This window comes from Lethenteron reissneri, chromosome 63 (assembly GCF_015708825.2).
Source record: "Lethenteron reissneri isolate LAM-NWPU_2019-01 chromosome 63, ASM1570882v1, whole genome shotgun sequence".
NCBI lineage: Eukaryota > Metazoa > Chordata > Hyperoartia > Petromyzontiformes > Petromyzontidae > Lethenteron > Lethenteron reissneri.
This window is the reverse complement of record NC_083841.1, coordinates 1,077,515-1,102,310: the sequence shown is the minus strand read 5'-3', so window position 1 is coordinate 1,102,310 and position 24,796 is coordinate 1,077,515. Positions and strand designations below refer to the sequence as shown.

At 52.3% G+C, this 24,796-nt stretch overlaps 1 protein-coding gene across 2 annotated transcripts; it reads right to left on the bottom strand.

Moving 5' to 3' along the window:
* Window positions 1–14,505: 14,505 nt before the first annotated feature.
* CENPM (centromere protein M) lies at window positions 14,506–24,573 on the bottom strand. Of its 2 annotated transcripts, XM_061577318.1 has the most exons (7): window positions 24,527–24,573; window positions 24,254–24,358; window positions 22,397–22,476; window positions 21,992–22,090; window positions 20,947–21,026; window positions 15,658–15,749; window positions 14,506–15,250 (listed from the first exon to the last, which is right to left on the bottom strand). In XM_061577318.1, exons 2-7 carry the CDS (start codon window positions 24,308–24,310, stop codon window positions 15,035–15,037), a joined length of 624 nt encoding a protein of 207 aa, XP_061433302.1. In that variant the 5' UTR covers window positions 24,311–24,358; window positions 24,527–24,573; the 3' UTR covers window positions 14,506–15,034. The 2 variants fall into 2 exon arrangements, with proteins under 2 accessions (XP_061433302.1, XP_061433301.1); XM_061577317.1 differs by lacking the exon at window positions 24,527–24,573 and having other exon boundaries at window positions 24,254–24,447.
* Between the last annotated feature and the right edge of the window lie 223 nt (window positions 24,574–24,796).

Here is a 24,796-nt window from a genome sequence, read left to right as displayed (position 1 = left end):
CATTCGAAGACAATCATTCACGGTGACCTCAAGCCTGTGAGTGGACAGAGTTTCACTGTAAACCTTTGTTGTTTTTGGAGACTAACCCTGGAGAAAGCCCCAGCCACATTGAGCAACGGGTTTTAATGCATTCTAGATTTGAAGCTTTCGTGACTGCAAGGATTCATACTCTTAGTTCTTTTGGTAAAGTCACATAGGTAAAAATGAAATTAAAATGAATTTATTCTTGTTTATTTTTATTAATTTTAATTTCATTTTTTAGCTACGTGACTTTACCGAAAGAACTAAGAGTATTTAATGCATTCGATTTGTTCACCTGTCTGGGATGGGCGGGGGGGGGGGGGGGCACGGTAACACTGGTCAAGACCAATGTGAAGTAGACTTTGCCAAAAGTTGTGTTGCTATGAGCAGCCTGCCTGAGAGAAACAAAAAAAACTCAGATACTAAGCAGGACAAAAAAGCACTCCAGTAATATCCTGATTTATGTCTTCCCCTTTTACGTTGTTTTGATAATCGTCGCCCCTTTCAGGAACGCATCCCCGACATAAACTGGGGTATTACTGTTTTCAAATGTACAAACAAATTTTAGAATCAGAATCAAAAGTAAATTTCCCAATTAAAGGCCATTGAGGTAAGCTCGTTTTCAAGGGCGACTCATCAGCTTACAAATTGCTCACAAAATTCTTGCCAAGACAAATGCGTGGTGAAAGTGTTACCGAATCCATGTGTGTGCATGGTTTTTCCTAACTCGCATGCACTAACAGCTATACGCTTCATTAGGGCCTCTCTTTCCACGCATTGAGCAACTTACATCGCATCATCTCACTTCCAGTGGCAGCTGTCAGGAAACATATCCTACTATCGCTGCGACTAACCTTGTTGACAGTCACCTCGTCTGACTCCCTTTTTAATATATACTTGCGTATTTTGGTACATGCTCAATGGACTGCTGGCTGAATGCTGTTATCACCTCTGTGAATCCCTTCTTCTGTTCTTCATCTAGGAAAACATCTTGGTCAAGGACCGCGTGGCAGGGACCATAAAGGTCACCGACTTTGGACACAGCTTCGTTGAGGGTTATCCAAGTGAGTGACCTCACCCGGGTGAGGGAGTGAGATTGCTCGTAGCGGTTAGCGCTCTGTGCTACGGACCCGGCAATTATCTGAACTGCTCCTGGGCCTCCCCTAAGTCAACTCAGTCTCAAATGAATACCTGGTGCGAAGTGTAAAGATCACCACTGGGGAGACCAAGGCGGTAGGGCGTGGTGCTGGCCACCCACCCCTCGTGTATCGCGCCGGCCTTCATAAGTGCTTGCTAATAGCACTTGTCCCAAAAGCTTGTCACACTTGTGTCTGTGTGTATGCACACACGTGTGTGTATGCTCAGTCTCAAATGAATATCTGGTGTGTATGCACACACGTGTGTACATGTGACTGTGTGGAGGTGATGACTTGCGTGTGATGATGCTGTTAAAGGTGATTTGGGGGTCTTTGTCTTTGTGAATCACAGCCTCCTTGACCTTCAGTACCGTCAAGTACATGTCTCCGGAGGGAATCTTGGGCTACTCGTCCACCAACTCGGTCGACATGTGGGCTCTGGGATGCACGGTGGCGAAGATAGCAACCGGAAAATCCATCTTCGAACCCATCAACTTCTACGACCAGTTGGGGTGCTGCATGGAGGTACTGCCTAACAGCAGCACTTCGCTCGTGATTCACAAAACATTCTTGGCCACGTCACGATCTGGCCACATTTTTGCCACCCGCCTGCTGACGCAGCCATAAGAAGTAAATGGTCATCCGTGCAAGCACTCAAAGCGCCACTTGTAGTTTAAGCTCACCCACCACCAGTAAGTTGAAGAGCAATTCTCTAAATTAAGTCTAGTAATGAGATACATTTCCCTTGAAGCTACATCCAGCACATATGCAGGACCATAACTGTGTGCACACAATGGCCTACTCTTTTCGAATAACGTCATGGGATCTTCAACGTCTACTGCGAATGTAGCAGACGGCACGTACAAATTTACGGTTTGTACACATCGCAAGTAAAAATTGGGCGGCCAAATCTGAACCAGGAAACTCTGCAACGGGAGGCAGATGTGCAACTGCTGGGCCATGCCACAACCACGACCCTGCACCTGTGGGTGAACCGTGGGGAGTAGTAGCGGAGTGGTTAGCGCATCGAGCTACGAACCTGGTGACCCGAGTTGGATTTCTGCTTACTGGCAACATTTTTAACAAATACCTGAACTGGACACAGGCCGAAAGCGTTAAATGAGCACCTGGCACTTGGCGCTATGGGGCCAATCCCCTAGTGTGCTGCGCCGGCCTTAATCGGTGCTCACTAACAGTACTCGCTACAACAGTCGGTTGCGTTTATATGAAGGAACTTTGTTGTTGTGTGAACCGTGTGTAGGTCCTGGGGCTGCCTCCGGACTACTTGGTGAATAACGCTCCTAAAAGAAAGAAATACTTTGGTAAGTTGAAGGGACAAGCTCACTGGAATACGTTTTACGAGCCAACTGTTATTGTTTCAGCTCGACCACCGATAAATTCTTGAATGTCGATTTTCACAACCGACTTTCACCATTAAGCATCAGGAGAGATCCAGGAAATCAGCCTGAAAATCTTGTACACGTGGCAATTGGGTCTTACAGCAAAAATGTGGCTCAGTAATTAAGTGGTCTGACCCAAAAATCAACAATGAATCGTACATAGTTTCCTTTGTCTTACCAACACCCATCCCAGATGATGCAAAACACTCCATTGTGATTCACATTGGTTATCGGAGTTCTGCATTTCAAATGTGTATATATTGTAAAGTTCAGTCATAGTCAAAAGAACTCATATTTGGCGGGTCATTATGTTAGTGTTCCAGTGTAATCCTAATGGAGTAATTTGCAGTTAAAAGTTTCACATAGGCAAAATTTTGTCCGTAACGCTGGCACAAAATGGCCTACGTCACGGAATCTGTAACATCCACCATGAAACAAACGGTGCCAATTTGTTATAGTTAATGCAGCCTGCAGTGTAACCAGGGCGGCCTGCCGGATGGTAACCACAAACTTCTGCAACAGGTGGCAAAATCGCAACCGCTGGGCCACGGCGTAGTGCTGCTGCATTGCACTGTTTCTGCGCTGCGGGTGCGCAAGGGCCGATGTTGGTTGTGTGACCGTGTCTCCTGTGTGTGCGCGTGTCTCCTGTGTGTGCGCGCTCCCTGCAGCATCCGCCAAGGAGCCAAAGATGTTTGGCCGCCATCGAGTGCCAGGGAGTCGCCCGCTCAGCAAGCTGCTCGCGAACTACGACCCGGAGTTTGTGGACTTCATCAGCTGCTGCCTCCAGTAAGAGCCCCTCCCCCACGAGGATTCCCGCATCGGTCACTCTGCTCCGACTGATGAGCGACCGCTCTCCTCCTGTCCCCTAGCTCCATCCCTCTCAAGCACAATTAGAAGCTCCATCATTGCATAGACTGGCTTGATCCATACACTAACATAGAGAGACTTAGACCCCCATCTTCTTCGAAGCCAAATCATTGCTAATGCCCACAACCCTATCCCCTTGGTGTTTCCCTCTTGGCTAGACCGCAGTAGGGCACCGGAATGGAAAAAATGTGATGCGAGGTGGTTTGCGTTGCCGCAGAACTTAGGCGAGTGCTCTGTGCAACAGTAAACAATGTAAATAGAGATAACTTGAGGATGTTGTTAATTATGCATCTTATTGACGCTCGTTTACCTAGGAAAGCCTCACGACTTTTTTCAGGAGGGTCCTGCCAAGTTTGCGTATTGGGGGCGATGACTTCTACGTACATTCCAAATGAGTAATTTACAAGCAGAGCCGTCCCTGGGGTATGGCGAATCAGGGCGGCCTCCCCAGGCCCAAACGCTTATGGGGACACCGCGCTTGGATGTCACGGTGGTGTCAGATGTAATACTTCTGGTTTCGCTCGAAGGCATCGGGGGGCCCACACGGTGTGATTGGCCCCTGGCGCTGCACCCACCTATGGGACAGCCCTGCTTACAAGCAGTACATTCCTTTGCCAAATGTGGACCTTGATGCCAGCCTACTCTCGCACAATACATGATAGGATCTTTAACATCCTCTATGAAGCAGACGGCGAGTATTTTTAGGGTTAACACGCCCGCAGCATTAACCAGGGCGGCCACTGGATTCGCACCGTGATCCTCTGCAACAAGTGGCAAACAATGCGCGAACCCTGGGCCACGTCACTGCTGCGTCATGTCACAGGAGAGATGAGCTCATGTGGGCATTGGATGATGTGGAGCTGGTTGGACTTGCCGATGACTTTTACCAGCGGTGTTAAGATCGGTTTCGTGAAAGACGACACAAGGCAGTGCCAGGCAAGGTGCACTTTTAGGCTACTGGGCAGTTGGAGGTAATTCGCTACTCGGCAACAACGGAGGGCGGAGAAGCGACGCTCACAATGAGCAGAGCACTGAGCGGCTAATATGCAGCAGGGTGGCAAAGTGGGGAGCACAGTTTATACATCAGCAGCTAGTTGATGATTATGGTAATCATTGCCAAAAGTGGATTACTGCTACCACTGCTGCCATTAGTTCTTGGACCCAGTGAGAGGAGGCAAATGTAAATCCTTCGATCGTCATCGCTCGTCGTGTGTGCCGCTTGTGTCTGTACCGTTCCAACAGATGGAATGCGTCTCGTCGCATGACACCGGCGCAGGCACTGGCACACCACTGGCTGCGGGATGTCGGCACAGCTGAACCCGGGCATTCCGGGGCAGCTGCCGTCACCACCACCGTCCCCGCCGCCCCCGCCGCCACCACCACCACCGCCGCCGTCCCCCGCCGCCGCCGCCGTCGCCGCCGTCACTGCCGCCGACGTCACCGCCGCCACCACCCCCGTCACCGCCACCGCCGTCGCCACTGCCACCACTACCGTCGTCCCTACCGCCACCGCTGCCACCACCACCACTGTCACCACCACCGCTGCTGCCGCCGCCGCTGTCGCCGCCCCCGCTGCCACCGTCGCCGCCACCCCCGCCGCCGCCGTTGTCACCGCCGCCGCCGTCACCGCTGCTGCTGCCGCCGCTGCCACCGCTGCCACCACTGCCACCGTCGCTGCCACCGCCACCGCCATCGCCACCGTCACCGCCGCCGCCGCCCCCACCACCGCCGCCGCCGTCACTGCCGCCGACGTCACCGCCACCGCTGTCGCCGCCGTCACCGCCGCCGCTGCCGCCACCGCCACCGCCGTCGCCGCCGTCACCGCCGCCAACGCCGTCGCCGTCACCGCCGCCGCCGTCGCCGCCGTCAGTGCCGCCACCGCCGTCACCGCTGCTGCCATCGCCGCCGTCACGGCCGCCGCCGCCGTCACCGCCGCCGCCGTCAAAGCCACTGTTGCTGCTGCCACCGCCGCCGCCGCCACCACCACCACCACCACCGTCCCTGCCGCCGCCGCCGCCGCCACCACCGTCGTCGTCCCTACCGCCACCACCGCCACCACCACCGCCGCCGCCGCCGCCACCACCGTCGTCCCTACCGCCACCACCGCCACCACCACCGCCGCCGCCGCCGCCACCACCGTCGTCATCCCTACCGCCACCGCCGCCACCACCACCACCACCGCCGCCGCCGCCACCACCGTCGTCCCTACCACCACCACCGCTGCCACTGCCACCATCAGCAGTGACCAGGGTCCGGTCTCGCTGTGCGACAGGGAGGGCAACGCAACCTCTACAACCGCTGTGCAACGGTAAGCAGCTCTGCGTGTTGTGTCCTGTGTGTGTGTGTGTATTTATATTATTATTTATTACCACTTTACTTAATTACCCAGAAAAGCCTGTGTCTTAAGATGCTGTGAATGTTGCGAAGCGCAGTTTAAATGCACACACGGATGATCGGGAGTTGCGATGTTGTAGCGTAATAACGAACGAGCAATAAGAGGGAAATGAAATGGTGTCATGTCCATCCGTTCACAGATCGAGCCCCGCACAGCCCTCGCTCACCCCGGCCTCTGCAGAGAAGATGGAGGTTGTGGAGGAGAGCATGCAGGAGAATGTGGAGGAGGAAGGGAAGGAGGAGGGGAAGGAGAAGATGGAGGTGCCGACACGGGAGACGAGAGAGCGGAAGAAGCGATCTGGACTGGCTCGTGTGGGACGAGCAATCTGCTCTTTCTTCTGCCACTGGCTGCTTTGTGGTGGAGTTTCCACCGCAGAGTAGCCATGAAGGCGCCAGGGGTGGTGATGATAGATGTGCATTAGTATCATCACCACCGCTATCACCACACATGCACACACATTCCACCCTCTTCCCACCCCAACATACACACAACACACATACACTACACACACACACTACACAGACACACCACGGACACTACACACACACACTACACACACTACACAGACACACCACAGACACTACACACACACACACTACACACACACCACAGACACTACACACACACTACACACACACCACAGACACTACACACACACACACCACAGACACTACACACACACACTACACAGACACACCACGGACACTACACACACACACTACACAGACACACCACAGACACTACACACACACCACAGACACTACACACACACACTACACACACACCACAGACACTACACACACACCACAGACACTACACAAACACCACAGACACTACACACACACACTACACACACTACACACACACCACAGACACTACACACACCACACACACTACACACACACCACAGACACTACACACACACCACAGACACTACACAAACACCACAGACACTACACACACACCACAGACACTACACACACACTACACACACCACCGACACTACAAACACACACACTACACACACCCTACACACACACCACACACACCACACCCACGACACACACCACACACACTACACACACACCACAGACACTACACACTACACACACACACTACACACACACACCACAGACACACTACACACACACCACAGACACACTACACACACACCACAGACACACACACGCACATTACACACACACTACAGACACACACACACACACCACAGACACACACCACAGACACACACCACAGACACACACTACACACACCACAGACACACACTACACACACCACAGACACACACTACACACACCACAGACACACACTACACAGACACACACTACACACACTACACACACACACCACAGACACACCACAGACACACCACACCACACTACACAACACACACACCACAGACACACACACACCACAGACACACACACTACACACACACACAACACACACTACACACACTACACACACACACTACACAGACACACCACGGACACTACACACACACACTACACACACTACACAGACACACCACAGACACTACACACACACACACTACACACACACCACAGACACTACACACACACTACACACACACCACAGACACTACACACACACACACCACAGACACCACAGACACTACACACACACCACAGACACTACACAAACACCACAGACACTACACACACACACTACACACACTACACACACACCACAGACACTACACACACCACACACACTACACACACACCACAGACACTACACACACACCACAGACACTACACAAACACCACAGACACTACACACACACTACACACACCACAGACACTACAAACACACACACTACACACACACTACACACACACCACACACACTACACACACGACACACACTACACACACTACACACACCACAGACACTACACACTACACACACACACTACACACACACACCACAGACACACTACACACACACCACAGACACACTACACACACACCACAGACACACACACACGCACATTACACACACACTACAGACACACACACACACACACCACAGACACACACCACAGACACACACTACACACACCACAGACACACACTACACACACCACAGACACACACTACACACACCACAGACACACACTACACAGACACACACTACACACACTACACACACACACCACAGACACACCACACACACACTACACAACACACACACCACAGACACACACACACCACAGACACACACACACCACAGACACTACACACACACACAACACACACTACACACACACCACAGACACACACTACACACACACCACAGACACACTACACACACACCACAGACACCCTACACACACACCACAGACACATACACACGCACATTACACACACACTACAGACACACACACACCACAGACACACACTACAGACACACACTACACACACCAAAGACACACTACACACACTACACAGACACACACTACACACACTACACAGACACACACTACACACACTACACACACACTACACACACACCACAGACACTACACACACCACAGACACTACACACACACACTACAGACACTACACACACACACTACAGACACTACACACACACACTACAGACACTACACACACACACTACACACACACACTACACACACACACTACACACACCACAGACACTACACACACCACACACACACTACACACACTACACACACTACACACATACACCACACACACCACAGACACTACACACACACCACAGACACACACACCACAGACACACACTACACACCACACCACACACACATACACACACTACACAACACACACACACTACACAACACACCACAGACACACACACCACAGACACTACACACAGACACTACACACATGGGCTGCTAGGCCGTGCTGTGGCTGGACTTGCGGGTTTCATAACCCAGCCAACGCAGCCTCGCCTGCCGGAGGAACTTGCCAATGTCCAGAACTTTCAAGGATCTGAGAGCTCCTCGAACTGTAATCCGGCCTGGTTAATCCCAGGATGGATCGGAGGCAGGCCACCCTACGTATCACACACACTGTACATTATTGTTATTGTAATATATACATTTTCAAATAAACTTGTAAATATACATGAGGCAATGTTGCTTGTTTGCGAGTGTAGCCTGGGTTCAAAGTGTCTTTGGCTTGTGTGAGGTGTCTTGGCTCGCGCCAGGAGCTGGGAGTGCATTCTCAGCGTCGGTGGCTGGGCTTACGCTCTTGGCCAGTTGGAGGAGCTGAATTCGACCTGGTTGACATGACAACCACCTTTGTGTTGTAGGTTTTTGTTAAGTCACCTGGCTTATTACATATAATTTTGATTATATCTGCATTCAAGAATCATTTTCACGAGTTCCTTCTGTAGGGTTTGGCCCCCTTCTTTGAGGTAAATCTCGTAATTAATTTTTGTACGGTAGTTGGTGATGCAATTATATGAATGGCTCCAGAGAAAATGTAATTATCATTTATGTGACGTGAGAACGGAATATAACGCCTCGTATTCGCGACGCTTTCCGTACTCTTGAGCTTATATTCCCTGTTGCCAAAATCTAAGTTTCTGATTTGATTCACGTCATACAGATCTCATAGTTACTAAATGTATTTAAAAAATTATTCCAGGAATCAATTTATTTCCCAGACGAAGGGAAGGCAGTACTAGATTTTATGCGTATATTACTGGAACGCGCAAGTTGACCCCAACACCCTGGGCTGTCCGTGCTATCACAAATCTCTCTCGACGCATCCGCCGAATCCAGGAAAACAGTCGCCTTTCTATTTGCCAGGACCACAATAACGTCCCTCGTCATCGCTTGAAGTCACAAGCCCTTTTTTGGACCCATGCACTTAACCTCTAAAGATGCGAGTTTAACCCCGATGAAGTTTGGAGAGCTAAATGGAGTTCAAAATAACTCACAAACACCTTGTTGTGAAAAAATCCCTGAAGTCACGTAGGTAAAAAAATGTATAATAATTATAAAATAATAATAAATGAAAATAACAGTAAATTTAGCTGTGACGGTCCCACCTGAAGACGGAGACTTGTGTTGCCTCCGAAACGTCGTGATTTAATTGAGTTATTTTCATTTATTATTATTTTATTTTATTATTATTATTTTTCCTTCATGACTTTACCGAAAAAACGTAAGAGTATGAATCCTTGCAGTCACGAAAGCTTCAAATCTAGAAGAAAATCCCTGGTTTTGATCTTCTACAAAGCTCATGGTCCACCCTAAATGGCATCCATACAAACCAAGGCCGATGCGGATGCCTGATGCACAAATGGAAAATTAAAAACTCTCCAGTGTGCGACTGCGGTCATCCAGAACAAACCGTACGTGTGGTGACGCGATGCCCGATCCACGAGTACGCAGGAGACATCGCCGCGATACACTCCGCCGCTCCTGACGAGGTTATCCGGCTCGACCACTTGGATGCGAAACTGTTGCTCGGCATCTACGTCAGCCAATTGGAGAGGAGGAGGAGCGTGTATATCAAAACTGATCCGTCAAACATTTGGCAACAAAAATGGCTCATTACACAGCTACATTAAGTTTACAATATGTAATTAAACACACAATCATGACCTTGTAATACAAAAAAAAGATCTCCCATTTAGACTGTTAGGCAAGTGCTATTAACACGCATGAATGATGGGCCGCACGGCACATGAGGGGATAGGTGGACAACACTTTGTATGGCCGCCTTTGTCTCCCCAGTGCCGATATTGCCACACCACACAAGGCACTCAATTACAGCTGAGTTGATCTCAGGAGAGGCCCAGGACCGGTTCAGATAATCGTCACTGGTGTTGGCCGTGAGCATCGAACTGGTGTCGCTAGGTTTGTAGAACATCGAGTTAACCACTGCAACTCCGCTCCCCCTCATCTTGTAATAGCGCACACACTAAAACACCTCAACTGGGCATTAAGACGCACCCAATGCAAGTTTTCCAAATCTGCTCACCCAACAACAGCTGTCATTCACCACTACGTGGCAGTATTGTCACCACAGCACTTGTGCAAGGCTCGGTGCACTTTGAAGCCACGCGAAGTGCCGAAGGCCCACTGACAGGTCACAGAACAGACCCAGGTGTTGTGGGTTAACTGACTGAGATGACTGGCAGATGCACCACCCGTGCTCCACACTGTGCCAACTCGCTGAGTTTTAGCCACCTGAAGAGCCTCTCATTGTTGTGAGTGTTGCTTCTCTGCCCTCCACTGTTGTTTGAGGGCGAATGCCTCCAACTGCCCAGTCGGATCCTTCACGAGCCTCCTCCCCACACACACACTCACCTACTGGAGCACAACAAACACCCATTCATGGAGTTGGTCAAACATCCTACTCTCGGACCATAGAGCTTCGTAAATTGTTGGTGCCGGTTCTGCCTGCCCTTCTAGTGTGCCTGTGGTTTCCTACACCTCCGAATCATTCTATTTTTAGTGAGATGAAAACCAAACGCATGACACACAATTCAATATTCAATTAGAAGATGCACCCCCAACTTGTCTGTTTAAAAGCACAGGGGAAGAAAAGCACGTCTAATAATCCAGAGAATAGGGTGGGCACTTTGACGGAGTGGAAATCTTTAAATTCACCCCAAATGAAACTGTGATTAATTCAACAAGGAAATAAAATGACATGGCATGGTAAAGTGTCTTGGTGCATCTGATAATCTGCTGAAATCCTCAAAGCCAGTTGCATTACTTGCTGCTGCAGGTCTATGGGTCTCTATGTGAGTGATAAAGGTCACTTTTGCATGAAATTACAATAATTAATCTGAAAACGAAGATCGTTTAATCATGTGATGACAGATTAATATTCCACGATGGCTGAGATTTTTTGTTGCAGCCATGAGGCTAAGAGTTCATAACGGCCATGTCAGTGATCCGGAGCCAACGGCGCTGAGATCCTGGGTTCAAGCTCTGGGTGTCTCTCTCAGAAGGTCCAAAATGGTTGGGTCAGAGACACTGAGCCAACAATACTGAGATCCTGCGTTACAAGGCCTGGGTCTGGGTGTTTCTCTCTCAGAAGGTTCATAATGGCTGGGTCAAAGAATCAGAGCAAACTCTGCTGAGCTCCTGGGTTCGATCTGTGGGTTTTCGTGTCTCTCAGGGGCTTATAAAGGCAGGGTCAGAGGCTACAACGGGCCTTGCGAGAGATTGAGAACTGAGCTGCATGTACAGCTGAATAGGCCTGACTCAGCTTATAAACTTCTGACCTCCGACTTATCGTATAGCAAGAGGGACGCCGCAGCAGCTGACGGAGTCAGTGTGTTTGTCAGTGCTGGATTATACTAGGAGCTAAATGTTTTCAAGCTATCAATTCCGGTTCCACTTGCTCTATTACTATAGTATTATACTGCCTTCAACTTTTATGAACGATTGGGTGTTTAAGGTTAGCGATTTGTCATTATCTGGCTGTATAGAAAATTAAAAAATACAATTACTTTACTCTGCAAGTTGTTGTGAGCGTCGCTCCTCCGCCCTCTGTTGTTGTTGGAGGGCGACTGCCTCCAACTGCCCAGTAGCAGCAGTAGCATCCAGCACGAGCCTGCTCCTCCACAGAGGCCGCTCCACATCCTCCTGTACCACATCACTCCATCTCTTCTCTAGCCCGTGCCGTGCCCGTTTAGCCCCCTCGATCCGGTCGAACAAAAGCTGTTCCGAGTCTATGGGTCTGAACGCGTTTCCATGCAAGTGTAGGGCCGTTCGCGTACGTCGATGGGTCTCTATGCGAGTCTGGGCCTACACGTGAGTCTGTGGGTCATCTGCACGAGTCTATGGGTCTCTGTGTGAGTCTGTGGGTCATCTGCACGAGTCTATGGGTCTCTGTGTGAGTCTATGGGTCTCTGTGTGAGTTTGTGGGTCTCTGTGTGAGTCTGGGTCTCGAGGCTGTGTGTGGGTCTCGATAGGAGTCTGTGGGTTTGTATAGACGTGTCCCGGTAGTATTTCCCTGGTTATCAAGGTAGAGACCAATAACCCGCCACACTTGAGAACCCAGATTAACCACCACGGTCGAGTCCATTCCTGAATTGGAACCCAGAATCTAAGCGGAGTTCAACACAGCAGTAGTGGGGGGGGGGGGGAGCATTTCGTCTACCAGTGGGGGGCTGCCGGTCTCTGCCAGTCCATGAGTCTCTGTGCTAGTTTATGGATCTCTGTGCTAATTTAGTTGTCTCTGTGCTAGTTTATGGATCTCTGTGCTAATGTAGTTGTCTCTGTGCTAATTTATGAATCTCTGCGCTCGTGTTTATGAGTCTCTGTGCGAGTCAATGAACGTGCGGGTGGGTGAATGAGAGACGCGATTGCAGCGGCCACCTCTGTACAGCACCACGCTTCGCGTGGCGGGGTAAAGAGTGGTGGTGGGTGCCCTCTCACCCTCTCCCAGGCTGGGCACTTGCCGGCGTGGAAGAGTAGGCCGAGAAATAAAATCACTTCGAGAGATGTTGTCCAGCGCCTGCTCTCCTCGTGCCCGTCTTCCAGCAGTGGCGAGAACGAGCAATTGCAGGGCTACACCTGAACCTCGACACTGGCGATGTTTGTACACGTTCCGTCAGCCACGCGGTCTGCGTCGACCCAGAGCGAGGCCAATGGCCGCTCCCGTTACCCTCACCGACGGCGGCCATGACACCGGAAAAGAACTTGGCCCGCCTGTGACGTCACTCCGCACCTGCGTCACGTGCGCTGCACCAGGCCACGTGTTCTAAACGAGGGTCCTGTGTAAAGACGACCCCCCCCCCGCCATAGCAATGTGGAATTTCCACCACAGGCTCTGCAGGGTTGTAAACAGGCATCGAACCCAGGATGCCCTCGATGTGGCTCGTTCGAGCAGGAACTTTGTGGGTGCCGCTGCACGCGTGGCCTCCCTTAGGTCGACTCAACCTTAAAACGGCTGCACGGAGTGGACATTCAGTGCCAGGCTCACTACCAGTGGCTACTTGGTCTGGGTCAGTGCCAGTGGCTACTTGGTCAGGGTCAGTGCCAGGCTCAGTACCAGTGGCTACTTGGTCAGGGTCAGTGCCAGTGGCTACTTGGTCAGGGTCAGTGCCAGGCTCAGTACCAGTGGCTACTTGGTCAGGGTCAGTACCAGTGGCTACTTGGCCAGGGTCAGAGCCAGGCTCACTACCAGTGGCTACTTGGTCAGTGGCCGGGTGGCTTTGTGTGCTAACCCCCCCCCCCCCCCCAGGCTGCTGCCTACTGCTATGAGTGACAGCGTTAGACGTCAGCTGCTTGGTTGCGTCTGACTTTCACCGTTGGCCACTGCACCCCGATACAGCAGAGATGCACGTTCACATGGCTCCTCCCAGTTTTGGGTACGGGCAGGTTAGGCTTGATCACAAACGGCCGTCGCAACATTTGCCATTCAAATAGCACAGCTTTATTCCCAGGCTAGAGGCAGTTCAATAAAACAAGAGATAATTCTATATTGAATCCCCTCCCACCACCGCCTCGATCCGCCTGGCAGGGTAGCGCCAGTCAGGCGGCAGGTCGCGTGGGGTGGCGCAAAGTGTGGGTACCTCCCCCACTTCAAAGACGTTTAGACAGCGTGGAAGAATAGGCCAAGCTCCCTCGAGTGGAGGCACCTCCGCCAGCAGTGATGTGAACAGACAACTGCAGGGCTGCACCTTTGCATTTTTATTCAAATGTATGTGCCGTATGTTGGACATCCCCCCCACATAACCGGAAAGCCTCGTCTCCGAATCCGGCATCGAGTGTTTCTGTTGTTGTGGTAAAGCTGTAGATGGGGAAATGGGCAAAGCTCGCCACCCAGCGGCTGTTTCTGGAATCGCTTTAACCCCACCACTGTAATGGATAAACGCGTTTATTCGACAGCCTCGGACTTGATAACCGATGGCAATTCTACGGGGATTTTACACAACTCGAGAAAGGTGCCTGCGCAAGTGGGGCTCGGGATAAATAAGGGCGAAACAGAAGTCACGTGTCAGAAGTTTGCTCAACAATTGGAGGCGTTTTATCGGAGGGGCAACGACTGTTAATTTCAGCGTCACGTTGTGAACGCAGTGTGGTTACTGGAGATGGACTGCGTCCGTAACTGCACCTTACAAACTCCTAAATTATAGAAAGAAAAAAAAAGATGGTAGCACTTTCGCCGGGTCAGGGGTCTCGGCCGGGCGCGAGGAGGAGCGCGTCAGGCGGAGCTGCTGGCGGTGACGAAGGAGCCGCTGTGCGCTTCGCTGTCCTGCGCCTGCTGCGCCTGCTGTGCCTGCTGCTGCGGATGCTGCTGCACGGGTCCCGGGCAGGTGAGGGCGGAGAGACGGGTGGCCGACAGCCCCGGGCAGAGGCCGGCGCACACGACGAGCAGCCGCACCACGCGGCGAGCGGCCGCGAGCACCCCTCTCTCCGTCTACACGCACGCACAGGCAAAGGTCTCCCGTGTAGCCTTCACAGAGCCTTGGGCCAAGTGCGAAAGCCGCCACGGCACACGGAGAGGTGGGTGGCCGGCACCACGCCAGGTCGCCTTTGTCTCCTCGGTGGCAGTGTTTACATACCGCACCCGGTACTCAATTGAGGCTGGGTCGACCTAGGGGAGGCCCACGTTCAAATAACCATCACTGGTGTTGGCCGTGAGCGGGAATCAAACTCGGGTCACCGGGTTACGTAGCGCAGCGCGTTAACCGCTATGCTACCACTCCCCACAATACACAGGCACAAACACACACAATAGACGCATGCAGACAATACAAAGACACACACGAGAGGCATGCAGGTGTAATGCACAGGGAGTGCCTCGTGTGTGCGTGGCGTCACCACCTGCAGGTTGATGTGCAGGAGGCCCGAGTGATGCGCTTCCGCCAGCTTCTGCACCACGTCCAAACCTACCGCCAGCTCGCTCGCCGGCCTGTCTGTCAACAACACCAACCACCATTCAACGTCACCGCCGCCGCCACCACACGGCAAACCCACTCACCACCACTCACACGGCGTAACATTTCACCGGCACCACAGCCTGTCAACAACAACAACCACTCACAGGCGGCAAAACACGGTAAGAGTTCCTGCGTGGGGTGAGTTCACCTGCACGGCGGGTCCGGTACATGAGCAGAACTCTCGAGCGGTTGGGCAGCGCCGAGTTTCCTTGCGGTTTTTGGGCGGCGTTTCGGCGTGTGCCCCGTGCCGTGGAGGAGATACGGTTGAGGGTTCAGTGAAGGAGGAGTCGAGCAAGAGGATGGGTCTGGTTGTAATCACCAGCGAAACGTCACGGTACTCAAATTGTAAATGTTGTGGGTTTACTCTGCTTCGACACACCGGTGTGCTGCAGTAGTAACTAATTGGCACATTTGTCTTACTTGAAATACCTTACTAATTGGCTGTGTCGGGCGGTGGTAGGTTAACGACACATTTTTGTTTACACGCGCCAACCCAAAAAAAAACAACCTTTATTATGTGTAGTGACAGAACGGTCACTACTGTGTTGGCCCGTACGAGGGCTGGGGGCCCCAAGGGGGTGCCTGGGGGGTCACGTGCTGGAGGGATCCGGACCTTCCCAGAGGTGGGGGAAGTGAGGCGTGGCCTGGGAAGTGAGGCGTGGCCTGGGAAGGGAGGCGTGGCCTGGGCGGAGTCCGGCCACGCCAGAGAGACGAGATATAAGGGTGGTGTGAAGGCAGAGCAGGGCTGTTCCTGAGAAGAATGAAGACACCTCGTGAAGATGCCAGAAGAGAAGACCTACAGTGAGCGGACTGCCAGCAGCCACCTGGCTGGGTCACGCTGTTGTGTGTTAGCTAGTGTAGGTCGGTGGTCACCACCCTATGTGTAGAGTAAGAGTAACTGTTGAGTAAACGTTGTGTTAATTAATAAATGAGTGTTGCCTCCCAAGAAGTGTGTGCGCCTAAATTGAACCCATTACATTTGGTGTCAGAAGTTGTGGAAAAATAAATATTGCTAGGGAAGTAAAATGGGCACACGAAAAACAAATACAAAACTCATCTGGACGTCTTCGTACGACGGGGATGGTGTGACGACCGTCCTTCGGACAGCCCCGGGGATGGCAGCCCCGGTGACAGAGAGAGAGAGAGATGGCGCTGCACGCGGAGCGGCGGGACTTGCATCACACTGCTGTTTCGCCGCCATCGGGAACGGAGCGACGGAGCCGCGGCGAGAGGACACCATCGTCGCTGCGGGGGAGGCCCGGGCATGCGGGCCACGCGGTGGGCCCGCCATTTCGGCGGCTGGTCGGGGCGCTGTTCCCGCCAAAACGCCGTTCCCGCCATTTCGGCGGCTGGTCGGTGCGCTGTTCCCGCCAAAACGCCGCTCCTGCTGCCGAAATGCCGCTCCCACCGACATCAACGCCTGCAGAGGGGGAGTTCCAGCCTTCTGCTCGAGCGCGTCTTGTGGATGGGGGTTCGCAAAAGCAGGCCATATTCACCATGCAAGATTCTTCGGGCCGTCCCAGTGCTCCACCTTGCCGCCCTCCGATATTCACAGTTTGCCAGGCGAGTCGTGACATGACACGAGAAAAATAATAACTTCACCGATCTTGCGTGTGCCGGGTTGCGATCGTGTGTTTTTTTTACTCGCTGGGTTGCGGAGCGTGTTCGTCCGGTTGTGTGCGTGAGAAATTGACGCGGCGACCAGTGTTTGTTGTTAATTACGGCGTCGAGATCGGTATCTTCTGGGTGTAGTTAATGATTAATTCGTTGTTGGTGTCCCGAGCTCCGTTGATATCCTGTATGTTGCCGTGTTAATGACTCGTGTTGTTACATCGTTGTGTTGCGAAATCGCCATTGTTATTGTGTATACTGTATGGAGTTTCGCTCGTGATTGTCACTTGTAACTGTCAGAAACTTTGATCGTCATTGTTGCCAATGTACAGACCGTATGGAGCTTTGCTTGAAATTCTTAACAGTGTATGGAATGTTGGGTACTTGCTTGTGATTATTTACTAGGTACGGATTGTCTGGAGTATTGATTGTGTGTGTTGCCATGTGGGGACTGGATGGAGCATTGTGCCAAATGATTGACTGTACGAACTTCGTATACTGCATATACTGTATTAATCAATCCGGCGATTCTTGGGGTTTGTGTATAGTTTTTTTGCTCTCAAAATTCGATTGCCCTGAGTCCCATGGTAAATGTTGAAGGGGATTTTGAAATGACAGGTTCGGTTTGTTTCAAACTCACTGGTTGGTTCCTGTCCGTTGTTGCACAGATGATATCTTTTGTGCGGGAATGCTCCTTGTGTTCTACATAGATCAGGGGTGCGTTTCCGTTAATTGCCGTCAAATTGCGTTGCTCTCTCCACTCGGTTGGTACAGCTGCATTGCTGCAATGCGAGTCTCGGAGATGATGTGTACGGATACGGGATGTGAGGTGTATTGTTGTGACCATTGAATATTCGGGATCGTCAAAGAAAAATATTGTGCGTACCTGTTCGGCATTGGATCAGTTATGTGGGGGATCATAATTCAAATTGTATGTGTTGTGATGGTGTTAAATTGCGATGGTGACATGCTGCCAGGGATTTGGAATTGTGCTGCTGGCTGTCACCTATCTTGGGGCGCAGGTCCTGACCAGGATGGCCCAGTGAGTGTTGCGTGTCTAACATGAACGTTGTGGTCCCGTCATGCTATGGCTGACGGCTTGACCTGACAGCCCGGAGATTGAAACACTCCGTGGCATGTCTAGCCTAGTGGGCTGTGCGCTCACATGGCTCGGAGAGTGTGGTCCCGTCATGCTATGGCTGACGGCTTGACCTGACAGCCCGGAGCTTGAAACACTTCGTGGTATGTCTAGCCTAGTGGGCTGTGCGCTCACATGGCTCGGAGAGTGTGGTCCCGTCATGCTGTGCCTGACGGCTTGACCTGACAGCCCGGAGATTGAAACACTCCGTGGCATGTCTAGCCTAGTGGGCTGTGCGCTCACATGGCTCGGAGAGTGTGGTCCCGTCATGCAATGGCTGACGGCTTGACCTGACAGCCCGAAGAGCGAAACACTCCGTGGTATGTCTAGCCTAGTGGGCTGTGTGCTCACATGGCTCGGAGTGTGTGGTCCCGTCATGCAATGGCTGACGGCTTGACCTGACAGCCCGGAGAGCGAGACACTCTGTGGCTTGTCTAGCCTTGTGGGCTGTGCGCTCACATGGCTCAGGGAGGGTGGTCCCGTCATGCTATGGCTGACAGCTTGACCTGACGGCTCGGAGGTTGAGACCCTCTGAGGCGCGTTGAAACAGTGGGCTGGAGATTTGTAAGGTTCGGGTGGAGTTGGCCTGTTACGTTGAGACTGTTTCCCTCAGTTGTTAGGGTGCATGTTGTGCAGTGAGTGAACGATGGGTCGTCTCAGCTCGGTCGGTACAGCTATATGCTGCGATGCGAGTCTGGGAGAGAGACTGGGTCATCTCAGCTCGGTCGGTACAGCTATATGCTGCGATGCGAGTCTTGGAGAGAGACTGGGTTAAAATCCCACCGATATGGCCGACGTGTGCTACTGGTTGTGACGCCGCGTCGGAAAGGCGGTGGGGGGGTAACATGGAAATCCCCCCCCCGATATGGCCGACGCGTGCTACTGGTTGTGACGCCACGTCGGAAAGGCGGTGGGGTGGTAACATGGAAATTCCCCCCCCGATATGGCCGACGCGTGCTACTGGTTGTGACGCCACGTCGGAAAGGCGGGGGGGTGCTAACGGGTGACTGTCATTGCATGCGTGATTCTAACGGTGGGGGGGCTGTGCTGTAGCGTAAGTGGGTTAGCCAGTTTTCATGTATATTTGTTGTTAATTCCCCGTTTTCTATGCGGTTCCCTTTTACCCTCGTCGATTCTGTATATATTACGTGATTGTATTTCTTATCGGTCGCCGGTCATTTATTGATGTTGCTGGTTCGGAGGCACACCTTTTCGATGTTCACAGTTGTGTTACAGCCGGGGACGGCTGTGTGTTTATACAGGAGGGGGTGATGTAGTGACAGAACGGTCACTACTGTGTTGGCCCGTACGAGGGCTGGGGGCCCCAAGGAGGTGCCTGGGGGGTCACGTGCTGGAGGGATCCGGACCTTCCCAGAGGTGGGGGAAGTGAGGCGTGGCCTGGGAAGTGAGGCGTGGCCTGGGAAGGGAGGCGTGGCCTGGGCGGAGCCGGCCACGCCAGAGAGACGAGATATAAGGGTGGTGTGAAGGCAGAGCAGGGCTGTTCCTGAGAAGAATGAAGACACCTCGTGAAGATGCCAGAAGAGAAGACCTACAGTGAGCGGACTGCCAGCAGCCACCTGGCTGGGTCACGCTGTTGTGTGTTAGCTAGTGTAGGTCGGTGGTCACCACCCTATGTGTAGAGTAAGAGTAACTGTTGAGTAAACGTTGTGTTAATTAATAAATGAGTGTTGCCTCCCAAGAAGTGTGTGCGCCTAAATTGAACCCATTACATATGGATAACATTGGTCGCTCAAGCCTACGTGCTGCTAGGCTGGGCCTGTTCGCCGAGTTGGTTCAAACTCTCTTTACAAGCATCCTTAATTGTTTTCTAAATGCCGACTGAGTGGGGTTTACATTGTGTGGAGGACATACTGTGACATTAAAATTGGACATTGACAAGAACAACTTGATGTGGTTAAATTTTCACTTCAATTTAGATAAAATACAACTCTTTTCAGCCATTGCTTTGTAATGACCACGGCGTAGGATGTACTGTCAGCGGACTAAGTAATGTGGAGTGAGGTTAAATGTTTAGCACAATTAATATTTCAGAGTGAAGTAATTTAGGTTTCATGGCAGTAGGTGGCATGAAACTGCGAGAATCACTCGGCTTCCAAGCATCGACAGACATTTATTGGAACAAAAATGCACAGGTCGGGTTGTGGCCGAGATGCGGATGTCCGTATGTTGAACTTCTTTCGAGCCGTACATCAGTATATAGCCAACCGGAGGATCTAATGAAAGTGGGTCGGGTCAGGTCAGAGGTCAAAACATGAGACCCACTCTGCACCATAGGTCACCAACAACCACCACAACCAGCACCATGACCATCACTCACAGGCAGCACACGGAACCGACTGCCAACCACCACCACTCACACGGCCAACACCACTGTCACACAGCTGATGAGCACGGGTCCTCTACCTTTAGTGATGGCGAAGAACACGCGGCCGATGAAGAAAGAGGCGGAGAGCAGCCGTAGGGAATCCTCCACCACTCGCAGGCTGCGCACGCGCACACACACAGAGGCTTACAGCTACACACACACAGAGGCTTACAGCTACACACACACAGAGGCTTACAGCTACACACACACACAGAGGCTTACAGCTACATACACACACACACAGGCTTACAGCTACATACACACAACAACCGCCATTCGCCACTAAGTGGCGGTGACGTCACCACGACGCTTGTGCCAGGCCATGTGCACCTTGAGGCCACGAGAAGTGTCGAACACCCGCTGGCAGGTCACGGGGCAGACCCAGGTGCCATGGGTTGATTGACTGAGATGACTGTACTCTCTACTACATCGGGACAAAGATCCCCCCGTATGGCCTGACAAACTTGGAGTCAGTGCTGTTCGCGAGCATTTATGAAGGCCTCTGTCTTCCTGGTGGTGATTACACACCGCACCAGGTGTTCATTTGAGGCTGATTGGACCTAGGGGAGGCCCAGGACCGGTTTAGAAATTCCTCACCAATCTCGGGTCGCCAGGTTCGTAGTGCAGTGCACTAACCACTACACTATACTACCTACATAGGTCGATAAGATGACAAATATCCCCCTTATAGCCATAGCAGACTTTTGGGGCAAGTGCTGTTAGTGAGTAGCACCTATTAAGGCCAGCAAGGAATACGAGGGGGTGGGTGTCCAGTACCACGCCCGACCTCCATCGTCTCCCCAGTGGCGATGGTTACACACCACACCAGGTACTCATTAAAGGCTGATTTGACTGAGGGGAGGCCTAGGACCGGTTCAAATATTCTCTGTGATTATTGGCCGTGAGCAGGAATTGAACCCGGGTCGCCGGGTTCGTAACGTGGCACGCTAACCACTGTGCCCCCGCTTCCCACATATGTAGACACATACACTCAGACAAAGATACATACACTCAGACAAAGACACACACGGACGAAGACGCCGTCTGGCGTGCAAGCGAGGCAGTGGAAAGGAGGGTGCGTGCCTGTTGATGCTGGTGAGGTCAATGAGGAGGAGGATGAGGTCAATGCGGGGTCGCCGGTGCTCGTTGTGCCCAGGGAGGGGCAGCTTCGAGGCGATGTGCCTGCGATGACATCACACACAACGAAACACGCCATGGCGGCCAATCAAAAACCTTTTGTGCAGAGAATGCTGATTTATATTTATAGATATATCTATAGGCATACCACATTTATAGGTAAGTGATAGGTATACCGAATTCTTTCCGACATCCGCACTCTCTAACCCAGTAGTATTCCTATCCCACAGTATTCCTATCTCACAGCAAGGAGGGCCGGGGGTTTGATTCCTAACTCGAGCACTGTCCTACATGGAGTGTTTATGTTCTTCACCCGATACTCTCATGTTGACGGTGGGTGGGTTCACTCACACGTTGATGGAGAAGGGGGAGTTGATGCGGCACATCGCTTCGGCGAGGGCGCTCTGCCCGGGCCCCACGGCACCCACGAGCTGAGGTCAGTTCCACGCAGCACGCATCACGCAATGCACGCGGGTCAGTTACACGACAGGACACAACTCAACACAGAGCACATGGGTCAGTCAAAGAGTCCACACAGCACTCGCAAAGTACTGTCAAATTACAATAACCGCCGTTCGTCAGTAAGTGGCGCTTGTGCCAGGCTAGGTGCACTTCTGAGGCCACGTGAAGTGTCGAAGGCCCACTGGCAGGTCACGGAAGAAACCCAAGTGCCATGTGTTGACTGAGATGACTAGCAGATGCAGCAAATGTGCTGCCCACTGTGTCAAAAAGTAACACGCGACAGTCCACATACAATCACAGCCGACAGTGCACACAGTAACACGTAAACCGCACAGTACACACACACAGCCAACACTGAGACTCAACACAGGACACACAATAAACAGCACATTTACAACACAGTAACAACAAAGGCGGTGACACACGAAAAACACAGTACACACACACAGTACAAAGATCCCCCGTATAACCTTTACAGGACTGTTGGGACAAGTGCTGGAAAAGCACACGAGGGGGTGGGTGGCCAGCACCACACCCGGCCGCCTTTGTCTCCCTAGTGGGGATGTTTATTTTACGCACCAAACCAGGTACTCGTTTGATGCTTAGTCGACCTAGGGGAGGCCCAAGACTGGCTCAGAAACTCGTCACTGATGTTGGCCGTGAGAGGAAATCAAACTCGGGTCGCCAGGATTCGTAGCGCAGTGCGCTAACCGCTACACTACCGCTAACGGCACACTCAGTGCACAGTAACACAACAACCACCATTCACCACTAAGTGGTGGCGACGTCACCACGACGCTTGTGCCAGGCTAGGTGCACGCTGAGGCCACGTGAAGTGTCGAACGCCCGCGAGCAGGAGGTCACGGGGCAGACCCAGCAGGTGCCATGGGTCGACTGACTAAGATGACTGGCAGATGCACCACCGGTTCCCTTACTGTGCCAACATTAACACACACAGAGTAACACACACAAGAATAACACACACAGAGTACGCAGAGTAAGATAAAGATCCCCCATTTAGCCTTAACAGACTGTGGTGGCAAGTGCTGTTAGCGAGTAACACACACACAGTAACACACACACACACAGTACACACACACAGTACACACACAGTACGCACACACACAGTACACACACACACACAGTACACACAGTAACACACACAGTATACACAGACAAAGGTCCCCCGTATAGCCTTAACAGACTGTAGGGGCAAGTGCTGTTAGCGAATAACACGCACACAGTAACACACACAGTAACACACAGTACACGCACAGTAACACACAGTAACACACACACAGTATACACACACAGTACACACACAGTACACACACACAGTACACACACACAGTAACACACACACAGTAACACACACAGTACACACACACAGTACACACACACAGTATACACACACAGTATACACACACAGTACACACACACAGTACACACACACAGTACACACACAGTACACACACACAGTAACACACACACAGTAACACACACACAGTACACACACACATAGTACACACAGTATACACACACAGTACACACACACAGTACACACACAGTAACACACACAGTACACACACACAGTAACACACACACAGTACACACACACACACAGTACACACACACACACAGTACACACACACATAGTACACACAGTATACACACACAGTACACACACACAGTACACACACACAATAACACACAGTACACGCACAGTAACAACGCCCCGTTCCTCACCAGCACCGTGGCCGTACGCGGCTCGGGAAGTTTCGCGAAGGGGTGCAGCACGGCCATGGGTGCCGCGAGAGGCGCTCGATCCTCCCTCCGGTCTCACCCCGTCTCCCTCCCCGTCTCTCTCCCTCCCCGTCTCTCTCCCTCCCCGTCTCCCTCCTCCTCCCTCCGGTCTCTCCCCGTCTCCCTCTCGTCTCCCTCCCCGTCTCTCTCCCTCCCCGTCTCCCTCCTCCTCCCTCCGGTCTCTCCCCGTCTCCCTCTCGTCTCCCTCCCCGTCTCTCTCCCTCCCCGTCTCCTCTCCCTCCCCGTCTCCCTCCTCCTCCCTCCGGTCTCTCCCCGTCTCCCTCTCGTCTCCCTCCCCGTCTCTCTCTCTCCCCGTCTCCTCTCCCTCCCCGTCTCCCTCCTCCTCCCTCCGGTCTCTCCCCGTCTCCTCTCGTCCGTTGCCGAAAGCGAAATTCCCGCCAAAACGTCCAACCGGTGGTGGGAAACAACTTCCGGCGCGGCCTGAGGACGTCACATCCCCCAATCGCAATGACATCACATCTCACG

Excerpts from the sequence above, each read along its gene's own strand:
- CENPM (XM_061577318.1), bottom strand. The coding sequence starts at position 24,310 with ATGGCCGTGCTGCACCCCTTCGCGAAACTTCCCGAGCCGCGTACGGCC. Across the intron at positions 22,477-24,253 it reads CGCGTACGGCCACGGTGCTG|CTCGTGGGTGCCGTGGGGCC; the intron begins GTGAGGAACGGG and ends AACTGACCTCAG. Across the intron at positions 15,750-20,946 it reads GTTCTTCGCCATCACTAAAG|ACAGGCCGGCGAGCGAGCTG; the intron begins GTAGAGGACCCG and ends TGTTGTTGACAG.